Genomic DNA, 10,575 nt, shown 5'->3' with positions numbered 1-10,575 from the left:
GGTTCCAGGGCTTCCCACTGAGCCAGAGCCACCGGAGCCGCAGTGCCGGGAAAGCCGTGCCGGGAGCTGCGGAGAAGTTTCTTTGTGTTTTCAGCTCAATCCCTCTCGGGCCCGGGCCCGTTCCAGGGCTGTTCCTCAGGTCCGGCTCTGCCCTCACGCAGCCCGGGGGGGAACCTGAGAGCGCGGGGCGGGGCTGTGCCGTTCGCAGAGCCCGCCCCTGGCTGCGATTGGGCGGTGGTGCCGTCAGTCGTGGTTGTGGCGCGCTGATTGGTGGGAGCGGGGTGGAGCAGGGCCCCGGTGGCGGGCTGAGGGCGGGCGTGGCTGGGCAGTGGCGCCGTTCTCGGAGCGTGTGTGCGGTCCCGCAAGTGGCGGCAGCGGCCGGAGCGCGGTGAGGCGGCGGCGGAGCTCGGAGGCGGCCGCAGCGCAGGTGGGAGCCGCGCTGGGTTGTGCGGGGGCTCGGGGCTGGCTGCGGGCCTTGGGGGCGGCAGGGGGCTCGGGCGGGTTCGTTGTGCCGTATCCGGCCCGTGTTGCCGCTGGCGTGAGGGCGCTGCGGGAGCGGCTGCCCGCGGTCTCCTTGCGGCCGCTGCCTCGGCAGGAGCCGCTGCCGGAGCAGTGCTGGCTCGGCCCGGTTGCTGTGGCTGGGACAGAGGGGGCTGCCCCGTGCCCGGGGCTGTGCAGGAAATTCCCGTGGCCGGAGGTTTCTGTGCCCAGAGGAGTCCTGTAAAAGGGACTTTATTGCTGAGCAGAGGGAGAGGCCGTGGGGCATTTTCCGTGCGCTCTCTGCCATTGTTGTAGTTCGCAGCCTTCTTTTTATTCTCATTTTCCCAGCCTCATCTCCTCTCCCTTTGCTCACTGGCTGAGGTACTTTGAAGGTTCAGACCTCCCGATTCGCCAACTGCGTGTCCTCGTTAATGTTCACCCCCACTTTTGTAAAACAGCCGATATTCATGGCTCTGTTATTTCTTTACTCTCTTGGAAGTTCAGGAATTCAGCGAGACTTTGTCTGAGCAGCAGTCGATGTTATTTAGTAAGAGTTTCTGAGACTGGTGGTTTCTGTCTTCCTTATCTACGAGTCCCTGACCCGACCAATCTCCGGGAATATTTACTCAGTTTTTGTTTTTGTTTTTTGTTTTTTTTTTGGTGTTTGGTTTTTTTTTTTTTCTGTTTTTTTTTTCTTTTATCCTTATTGAGTCTTCTTTGGTTTTGCGATTATTCTCAGTGCCCTCATTCCCTGTCGTTCTGTAGCCGTTTCTGCATCTGGAGGCCTGGCTGCCGCCTGCATCCCCTCTCTCCGCTGCTGAATGAGCTGCACTCTCAAGGTGTGGAACATGGTAAAAAGATGAGAGTTACTGTAGCATATCCAAGGAGAAACAGCATTCCTTTAACCCATGGTCTGCCAGGGAGCCACAAAACCATGACCCATTCCTTTACATGTTTGGACCAATACATGAGCTGCTTTCTTGTTTGCTTTGCTATCTGTTTCATCACTTTTCCTTTGTCATGTATTTGCCAACAGCAGTTTGAGTCATTTAATTTTCCACAATCCTCCTGTTTTTTCTGCTAAAAGGTAATATGATCCAATCCCATGGTGAAGTGTTGTGTTCCTCATTTCAGTGTATTGGTCGGCAGGAAGGTCAGGAGCTGGAGCTGTCTGGTTATTATTGCGAGGGCAGCTTGTAATCTAATGATGCCATTGAAATGAGAAATGGGTTCTGTGGCTCCTGATATGAATTGGTTTGGGTTCTCAGGAGCTGGCCCATGGTGTTGTAGCATTTATTCTGCTGGCCGTTCATCTTTTTCCAATTTTGTCCTCTCTCTCCAGCCAGGGCTGCATCAATTGACTGCTTTTGTCTAACTAAGTCATCAAATCCTTGGATTCCCAACTGATTTCCCTGAGTATTTGGTAGCAAAAAATCCCTAGTGCTCTAATATACCCTATATAACACAGACAGTGCCAGCACATGTTGGAGTGGGCAGAGGGATGATTCTCCTCCATTTATTTATAGTGAAGTTTTCCCAGCATTCTCCTTTTGCTGTTTCCCTTTGCAGCTTCACCCGTTTGTGTTGCAGGGTCAGATATCCTCCCCCTGGGCTCTGCCTTGAGCTGTGCAAATTCCATCAGTGCCAGCAGGCAGAGCTTGGGGTGAGGGGCAGAGGGAATCAGCCCAATTCCTGCCCCGGGCAAGAGACCCAGGTGCATTGTCCACACTTTGCCCAGCAGTGTTCATTTGCATTTCTAAAGCTCCTCTGCAGGCTACCTGGAATGAAGCTTCTCTTCCAGGGCAGCCATCTGGTGAGTCCCATGAGGCCCCCTCAGAATCTGCTGTTGTTAAAAGAACTATGAACTATTTACCAGTTAAAAGTATTACAGTTAAAGCTCTTCAGTTTTGCAAAATAGAACATCAACGCGAACATGGAAAAACTCAGACCAAAACGTGATTCTCACACTTCTGTCCCAAACCTACCTGACAATATAAAGTGGGAATATTATGTAAATTTTTTCTCATGTTGTAGTTTTGTCATTGAAACAATCTCTTTAGTGTTAGAGAGTCAAGGCATTCCTTGGTTCTGGCCAGGATGTGCAACAGAAATAATTTCTTTCACAAATAGCCCAGCTGTGCAGAGAAAATCATTCCATGCCATGTGAGTTTTACTGGATTTTTCCTAAACTTTATGTAGTCTGAATCAATCTAATTGCACTACTTTATTGTTCATTGCTTCCAAGTTGTGTAAGTTTTTCGAGTTTGGTTTCCTGTTGGACCCGGATTTCTTCCCCTCTGATGTGAATTCGGTCTCCTCACTCCTGGATTTCCTTCTCAGCCTTTTCCAGCCCAGGTGTCTCCAGCTGTGCCTGGGGCAGTGTCTGGGGTAGCTGTTGGCTGCTGTTTGCTGCTGGGCAATGTTGATGTTTTGTTGCTGGTCGTTATCTCTGTGGGTGTCTTTTGTGCTGTTCCCAGTCTGTTGGGATGTTAAACTCATCTCAATTCAGTGGTGTAACATCCCTTAAATAAAAGCTTTAAAATTCCTTTCCCCAAGGTAAAGACAAACCAAGCCTGAGCAGAGAAATAAGGTTTAAAAGAACGGAAATGGGTACATTTTGCAGCAGTGCAGTGGCAGGCAGCCCAGAGTGTGGGTGTGAGTGAGCCCCAGAGTGGAATTGTGCCCTGGTGTTCCCCAGCAGCTGTGGCAGTGCAGGCCCAGGCAGCGCTGAAGCTGCAGCAGTGGCAGCAAGGCTTGGCCCCAGTGGCTGGAGATGGCAGAGGAAGGTGGCCAGGATTGCAGAGAATTCCAGGGGAGGATCTGTGGGCAGGCGCAGGGGCTTGGCCCGCTGTGGAGCCCTGGCTGCTGCTGCGTTGCCTTCAGGGCAGGCTCAGGGGCGGCTTCCCATCCTCCTGCTACGGGTGGGAAGTGCAAATCTCCGGGGCTTCAGAGCCCTTGAGGCCAGGCTGAGGGGTCCCCCCCTGTTGAGCTGTGCTGGCGGCTGTTTGTGGCCTCAGGGACACTTGGCATGGGCCCCTTGGCCACCAGTGGTGCTGCTTTGCACTCTTTAGGCAGGAGCCGATGTCCTGGCTGGATGTTGGCAGCAGCAAAGTGCCAGGGCAGGCTGTGTGCCAGCCCAGCTTGCTGTGGGAGAATATCCCTTGATATCTGCTCCAGTGGTTGCTGAAGCAGTGAGAATTGCTTTTGCCCCCCTGTTAGGTGCCATGGTGTCAGCAGAAGATCTTGAAGCCTTCCTGCTCAGGGCATTTCAGTGCCAGGCTCTCACAAGCACCCACAGCTGCGCGGGTTGAGCTGAGCATGGGGCGGTGACCTGCGCTGTGTCTGATTCCCCTTCCTTAATAACAGCCTGTCTTGTAGCTCTTGTCCCTTCTGCTGCCCCTGCAGAGCCATCCACGAACACATTTTCTCCCTCAGGCCAAGGGATGTCCCATCATCGATCTGTCCCAGCCTGGGTCTGGAGCTCTGTCCCTTGAGTGCAGTCCTGGGTTCCTTGCCAGCCCCTCTCCAGGCTGTTCAAACAGGAGGCTGGGTTAAACCCTTGCCCTGTACTCAGTTCTGAATCCTCCTGTGCCATTGAACAAGTTTCATACTGTAATAACTGAGCCCTGCTCATCCAAGTAGAGGCTTTTGGTTGTCAAATCTTTAACTTGATGCCAGACTTGAACTGTAGGAGATCCTATATAGAGTTGAATATATTAGCACAAGAATTCCTTTGGCAAGACCCTGTTTAACATCCACCTATAATTCAAATTCTTTTTCTCTGTCTGGAAGGCCCAGGCCAGCCGCCTCAGTTAATCTTTATTTTAACACTTCAAAATTCTGTGTTTCCTCCTCCTGTCCATCCATCCAGTTTGTTGACTGGCAGGATAGGAGTGTTGTAGGGAGCCATCCTTGGCTCCAAAAGGCCTGCCTTTAACGGGGGCTCAATACCGGGCTGTGAGCCCTTCCTTCCCTCTCTTGGAACAGGGTATTGGTTTTGGAAACCACCTGTCGTGGTTGCTTTAAAGGAATTTGTAGAGGCTCCATATCTAATTTTCCCTATTTCCCTGGGACTGCCCCGCTTTGGGGTTCACTTCAGCATAGGCCTTGTCAATCTTTTCACTCAGAGGTAGAAAACAACTAGCCTCTGTATCCCCTTTTACAGTATTAAAATCCAGCTCACAAATTCCTTCCTAGTTAATTACAACCACAGGAGGAAGAAAAAGCAATTCATTTAATTCAAACCGATCCACCACACCATCTAATAGTGGTTAAACAAATCATACCTGCTCATCTTTCCCACTCATTCCCTTAGAAATTAAAATATTCCTTTACTAATTTCCCCCTTAGGTCTAAGATTCAGAGTGCACTGAGAGGCCCCTGTGTCCATCAGAAAATGCCTCCTCTCAATGCAGACCCACCCTGAATGTTCTCAAGGGCTGCAGTGTGGAGGGTCCCTGGTGTGATGGGAGCTGTGACAGCCCTGCCAATCCGTGTCCATCAAGGGGTGGACTTGCTGGTGCTGAGGGTGCTGCTGTCTGTGCTTGCAGTGTCCTTGTGCCCTGCAGCTGGAGCCCTGGTTCCTTGCCAGGGGCTGTTTGGGTGGGCTCTCCCCTGCCGAGGAGGGCAATGCCTCTGCCAGGTGCTTGTGGCCGAGCCCGTGCCCTGGGTGCTGGGGCCCCCTTGGGCCCTGGGCTTGATCCCTCAGGGGCTGTAGGAACTGTGCCCTGGCCTTTGCCTTCAGCTTGGCCTTTTGCTGCTCCCTTCTTGCATTCACCGGCTGTGCCTTTGTGCCCAAGTGCTGCAGGGCCTTCTTGTGCCCCTCCTGCAGCCCCCTCAGTGCCTGTGGGTGCTTGTCTTGCTTTACCAGAGAGGTGTCTGCTCGGGAAGGCAGAAAAAGCCTCTCTTGGAATGGAGAATGCAAACCCCCTCCCTCTTAATTTTTAGACTAGTGAAATGAAGGGGCTCTCAGGCAAAGATATGGGAATAGGAATACCAGTTCTTTACTAGTGTGTATAATAAAGCAAACAAACAGCAACAGCTGCGGCACTGACAGCAAACAGAGCCCGAAGCCAGTCCCGGCCTTTGGGCTGCGGCGCTTTCCCCTTGGGTGCAGTTCCGGGCACGGTCGGCAGGGGCGCTGGTGGCTCCCGCGGGGCGGGGCAGCGCATCCCTCCCATGGGAACCTCTGTGAACGGAAATAGAGCAATCCCTTCATCTAACTCTTTCACTTTTTTACCTTCTATAGCCTTTCTCCCGTGTTTTGAGAAAGAATTTGGAGAGGGCTGCCTTTAAACTGAGCTCCTAGTGTTTCGATAAGGTGCTTCCTGTAGAGAGAGAGAGAGTTTCCGTGAACAGCCGGAGCTGAGGTTACCAAGGGGACGTAACTCAGAGCAGGACGGGGTCAGGGGAGGATATCCCGCCGAGGCTCGGTGGGAGTGTGGGCAGGGTCTGCTGCCGGAATCGGCAGAGGGGGATCTTCCCGTGGAGCCCGAGGCGGAGCGTGGGCAGCCCCCACATGGCTGATGGCGGCTGATCGGGCAGGTCCCGGCAGAGCAAAGGCAGGTGGGAGAGCCCGGCAGCAGCGGCGGTGCCCAGCGCAGGTGGCACGGGCAGGGCAGCCGGGAATGGGATGGCTGGGACCCCCCCTGGGTGCGGTGGGCGCGGTGACCTCGGAGCAGGCGGCAGGACAGAGCAACCCCCATCTTGCCCAGCATGGGCGGCAGAGCGGCCGCGGGCCAGGCAGTGGGATCAGGGCACACAAATTGAGCGACAGCGCCGGGGCGGGTGGAGCTGCCCTGGGCAGTGAGGCCGCACCTGGGATGGAAAGCGGGGCAGGCGGAGCTGAGGCGGGCAGCGAGCCGGGACCCGGGACAGGCGCCTCGGCCGTGAACGCAGGGGGCAAGACCTGCAGAGGATCCCACCCCCTTTCTGATTTTTCCTCTTATTCCCTTCCCTTTCATTTCCCTTTTTATTTTCTTGTTTTTTCTCGGGTCTTTGTGATACTTCAAAGATTTTTATTCTTCTAAAATCCTCTTTCTAATATATGGCATATTCTCTTCTATATTAAATGGGATTTTTTACAAATAAATCGAGAGCCTAACAAATCTAAACTTATGCTTGGATACTTCGAAATGGTCGATGAGCTACCTCATGACCTCTAATATTGTTTTCACCTTTTTATTTATCGTATTGTAAATTAAGCATCGTTCAGTTACTTCGTATGCAACTCCCAAAATGCCAGTGCACCCATAGTTCCTTAAAAAATGATCGCACAAAGCTTGAGTACCCCAGTGGGTTTTCTGATGCATGTCTTCTAGTATTTTCTTAGAAGCACATTTTATTAAGAAATTGTCTTCTGTCAAGAAGTTTCCATTTCCCTGATTTATCTTGTTCCCTTCCTGTTTTTTTTAATTCTTTTTTCTCCTCTTCCGTAAACTTTGGAATTTCCATTTTTTCATCGTTTGGTATTTAATGTTAACTCTTTCAGCTCCATTTTCTGCTGCATCCTTAACTTTGTGATGTTCCCCCAGTTTTCCCAGTTTGCCTCTCCTTTGGCTCGGGCCGGGTTCCCCCACCCGCAGCGGCTGGAGCAGCCGAGAGCCCCGCGCTGCCCATCCCGACCTGTCCCGGCTCCATCCCCGCTCCTCCCACGGGCTGCGAGGGCTGCGGGAAGGGGGCAGCGAGGGTGTGGCTGCTGCTGGGGGAGGAGGAGGAGGGAGGGAAGGGCAGGGATGGAGGTGGAGGAGGAAGTGGGATTACGGAGGAGGAGCAGGGGGAGGGATGGAAGAGGAGGAGTGGAAGGAAGAGGAAGAGGAGGGACAAAGGCAGATGGAGGCTGAGCTGAGGGAACCACGCCATCGATCCCTGCGTGAATTCGCAGCCCCCACCTGTGGGATCATCGCCCCCCCCATCACGCTGGTGAGCGAGGAGGGGGAGCTTGGCCCGGATATCCCGGGGGGTCCCTGCGTTTTTGGGGATGTTTGGAGAATGAAGAAGTCCAAGGCTGAGCGGAAAAGGCCCCTTGGGGGGACACCGGGGGGTGGCGGTGGCGGCTGCCGGCAGAGGCAGCCTGGAGGAGCAGAGCCCTGTGTCCCCCAGGAGCCCAAAGTGGGGAGCCCAGAGAGGCGCCGCCATTGGTGGGAGCCTCAAGAGCCTGGAGAGGGGCAGGGGGGACTCCTTGGAGCTGCTGCAGCCCCGAGCAGAGAATGAGGGGAGAAGGGAGCCCGGGAGCCCAAACAGCCCCGGCATCCCAAAATGGGGAGAGCGAAGAGGGGGGAGCTTTTGGCATTGCTGGGACTGCCAGCAGCCTGGGCAGGGCGGGCGCCAAGGAGAAGGGGGACCCCCAATCCAAGCGTGACCCCCAACAGCTGGGACAGGGGGAACCCCCGAACACCAGAGAGGAGGGACCAGGGACGAGGAACTCCTGGGAGGCTTTTTCAGGGCTGAATCTGGGTGTTTGGGAGGTTTTTGTGGAGCACTGATGGCCAGTGACTTGTAGAGATGGACTCGGGCACAGGGACCTTCAAACTCAATGTGTGTTGGGGAAGATGAAACAGGAAAGCCTTATAAATATGATTGTCTGGCAAAAGGCTTTGAGAATATAGAAAGTGTAAGGAAGATTGAAATGAAAGCAAGCTTTGAGATACATCAGTTAGTGAACAACTGGAAAACAATGGTGTGGCCCGACTGAAGGTAATCCCCTTTTCATGAAAAAATTCGCTCTTCTTGCAGACAGATCCAAGGGTCAGAGCAGACCCTACTGGCTCAGCAGAAGGGATCCAAAGAGGAGTTTTTAGGGTTTAAAATGTAACACAGTATGGTGATATAATGACTTTTACAGGCTGAATGTAAATGCTATAGGATTTGTATCGTGTACTAGTCTGCTAAGTGAGAAATAGAACATTCAATACAGAAGAAAATTTATTGTATTGTATTGGGACCCTTACTCTCTTACGCTCTTCTCCTCTTACTCTCTCACCCTCTCATCCTCTCTACCCCTCTCTTCTCTCAGCCCTGCTCCGAGCTGTGCCTGGCAGCTGCAAGCAGGGCCCTGCACCCAGGCCCTTTGCAATAAACCACAAGTTCCACGCCCTGGCTGCAGAGCTCTCTCGTCTCCGTCCGTCCCGACCGTCCTACCCCCCGACACTCCTACAAACGCTCTCATCCCTTGTTTTCCCCAAACCAGGATTGCCCATTGCCAGCCCCAGGGAGGCTGCAAGGAAGAGGAAGATGCCCCGGGACACTGAGGCAGGTGAGGAGGAAGTCAGTGCCCCTTTCCCCTCTGTGCTGCTCCATCTCCCAGCCCAGCACGGCCCCGGCTGCAGCTCAGCCCTGGGGGATCTCCTTGCCCTTGCCTGTGGCACGGAGGCAAATCCCATCCTGTCCTTGTCCTTCCTCCCCCAGAGCAGGAGCTGAGCATGGAGAGCAGGGAGGACAAATGCCCGCGGCAGAACCTGGTGGCAGAGGCCGTTTTGAGCGGCTCCACGGCGCAGGAAGCCAACGGGGAGGAAAAGCCCCGGAGATGCCGCACGAGGAGGGGCTGCAAACGCAGCCGGCGGGGATCTGAGGGGGAAAGAGCCAGCCTGGGCCGGGAAGGCGGCCGGAGACGGAGCCAGAGCTCGGAGCTGGTGCTCCATGAGCAGCTCCATGGTGGGGAGAAGCCGCACACGTGCGAGGAGTGTGGGAAGAGCTTCAGGTGGAACTCTGAGCTGATCAGGCACCAGAGGATCCACACTGGGGAGAAGCCCTATGAATGTGGAGAGTGTGGGAAGAGCTTCAGCCGGAGCTCCATCCTGAACGAGCACCAGAGGACCCACACTGGAGAAAGGCCGTACAAGTGTTCCGAGTGTGGGATGTGCTTCTGCCAGAGCTCCAGCCTGATGGTGCACCAGAGGACACACAGAGAGGAGAGGTCCTATGAGTGTTCCAAGTGTGGGAAGGGGTTTAAGACCAGCTCCAATCTCCTCCAGCACTATCGGATTCACAGAGAGGAGAGGCCCTTCCAATGCCCTGACTGCGGGAAAGGATTCCTGTGCAACTCCCACCTCATCAGACACCAGCGCATCCACACAGGGGAGAGGCCCTACGAGTGTGATAAATGCAGGAAGAGGTTTCCGACCAGCTCCCATCTCCTCCGGCACTATCGGATTCACAGAGATGAGAGGCCCTTCCGCTGCCCTGACTGCGGGAAGGGATTCAAGCACAACTCCACCCTCATCAGGCACCGGCGCATCCACACTGGGGAGAGGCCCTACGAGTGTCCCCAGTGTGGGAAGAGCTTCTCCAGGAGCTCTAACTTGACCAAACACCAATGGAGGCACCACTAAGGGAAGCCCTGCGAGTGCCCCGAGTGCGGGCAGAGCTTCGTGCACTGCTCCAGCTCCATCCCCCACTGGAGGAGGCACTTTGGGCACAGCCCTGGTCACTGACATTCCCTGTGATCCTTGTTGGGAACACACCTGGCTGCTTCGCCTTTTGGTTTGGCCTTAATTTTCCTCTGCTTCACCTTCATCCTTTAAAAACACCCCAAACTCGTTTAAATGAAGGAAATTCATCGAATATATCTGAAGTTCCATAATTGCTGAGTTGTTTTAGAGGGAATTTAGTATTTGGGGACACGTTCTGTGTGGAGTGCTGCTGTTGCTAAGAGTCAGGAATTTGATCTCCCCCTCCTTATGATGCTAAGAACTCCTCTCCTGACCCAAACCCCAATTCCACCCTTGGGATACCCTGTAAAAATTCCATGGCCCTGCCTTTCACCTGCCTTTCAGAGTTAAGAAATAGATTCCCAAAGGATCAGCCCTATTCCCACTGTATTCTAAGAGGATGAACTTGTTTCACTGGATTCCCGGAGGATTCTGACTCTTTCAATGTTTTTTTTTTTTGGTTGTACTACTGCATTTGTCTTTTTAATTCTTCTTAATAAAGAACTGTTATTTCTATTCCCATATCTTTGCCTAAGAGCTCATTAATTTCAAAAGTATTGAATATTTTTATAGTATATTATTATTATTATTTTTATTACTACTACTACTACTACTAATAATAATAATAGTAGTAGTAAAAGCAAGGGAGTTTACATTTTCTATTTCA

At 53.2% G+C, this 10,575-nt stretch overlaps 1 protein-coding gene across 1 annotated transcript; it reads left to right on the top strand.

Moving 5' to 3' along the window:
- Positions 1 to 336: 336 nt before the first annotated feature.
- On the top strand, positions 337 to 10,326 carry LOC141730091 (uncharacterized). Its single transcript, XM_074546720.1, has 3 exons — positions 337 to 388; positions 8,669 to 8,734; positions 8,887 to 10,326. Exons 2-3 carry the CDS (start codon positions 8,713 to 8,715, stop codon positions 9,807 to 9,809), a joined length of 945 nt encoding a protein of 314 aa, XP_074402821.1. The 5' UTR covers positions 337 to 388; positions 8,669 to 8,712; the 3' UTR covers positions 9,810 to 10,326.
- Positions 10,327 to 10,575: the final 249 nt, after the last annotated feature.

This window comes from Zonotrichia albicollis, chromosome 9 (assembly GCF_047830755.1).
Source record: "Zonotrichia albicollis isolate bZonAlb1 chromosome 9, bZonAlb1.hap1, whole genome shotgun sequence".
NCBI classification, from domain to species: Eukaryota; Metazoa; Chordata; class Aves; order Passeriformes; family Passerellidae; genus Zonotrichia; species Zonotrichia albicollis.
Note: the sequence above shows the minus strand (reverse complement) of the source record. Positions and strands in the feature narration are given on the sequence as shown.

Coding starts and splice junctions, on each gene's coding strand:
- LOC141730091 (XM_074546720.1), top strand. CDS start 8,713: ATGCCCCGGGACACTGAGGCAG. Junction 8,735..8,886: donor GCCCCGGGACACTGAGGCAG/GTGAGGAGGAAG, acceptor TTCCTCCCCCAG/AGCAGGAGCTGAGCATGGAG.